This window comes from Penaeus monodon, chromosome 29 (genome assembly GCF_015228065.2).
Source record: "Penaeus monodon isolate SGIC_2016 chromosome 29, NSTDA_Pmon_1, whole genome shotgun sequence".
NCBI lineage: Eukaryota > Metazoa > Arthropoda > Malacostraca > Decapoda > Penaeidae > Penaeus > Penaeus monodon.
Window position 1 is genome coordinate 10,372,449 of NC_051414.1, and position 243 is coordinate 10,372,691.

At 42.8% G+C, this 243-nt stretch overlaps 1 protein-coding gene across 1 annotated transcript in view; it reads left to right on the plus strand.

Annotated features, from left to right (window-relative positions):
* LOC119591946 (heat shock protein STI1-like) overlaps nucleotides 1-243 on the plus strand; it is a 15,196-nt gene that overhangs the window by 3,378 nt on the left and 11,575 nt on the right. The window contains exon 3 of the mRNA XM_037940700.1: nucleotides 89-238. Within this exon, the coding sequence (XP_037796628.1) occupies nucleotides 89-238 (150 nt within the window). The remainder of the gene's footprint in view (nucleotides 1-88; nucleotides 239-243) is intronic.

The window sequence follows — 243 nt, forward strand, 5'->3', positions numbered from 1 at the left end:
ATCAAAATCAGCCTCTTTACCTCTACCTAGATCTTTCCTATCTTCCTTCTTTTTCTCTTTTAGTGTAATAATATTACTCTAATTTCAGGGATATTTTCGCAAAGCAGAGGTGGAGTTTGCCACCAAGCACTATGAGGATGCGCTCGAGTCTTACAGATGTGCGTCTCAGCTGCAGAAGGACCCCACGCTGCTTGAATGCATACTGAGAGCCAACAAAGAGATGATGCGACAGAATAAAGTAGG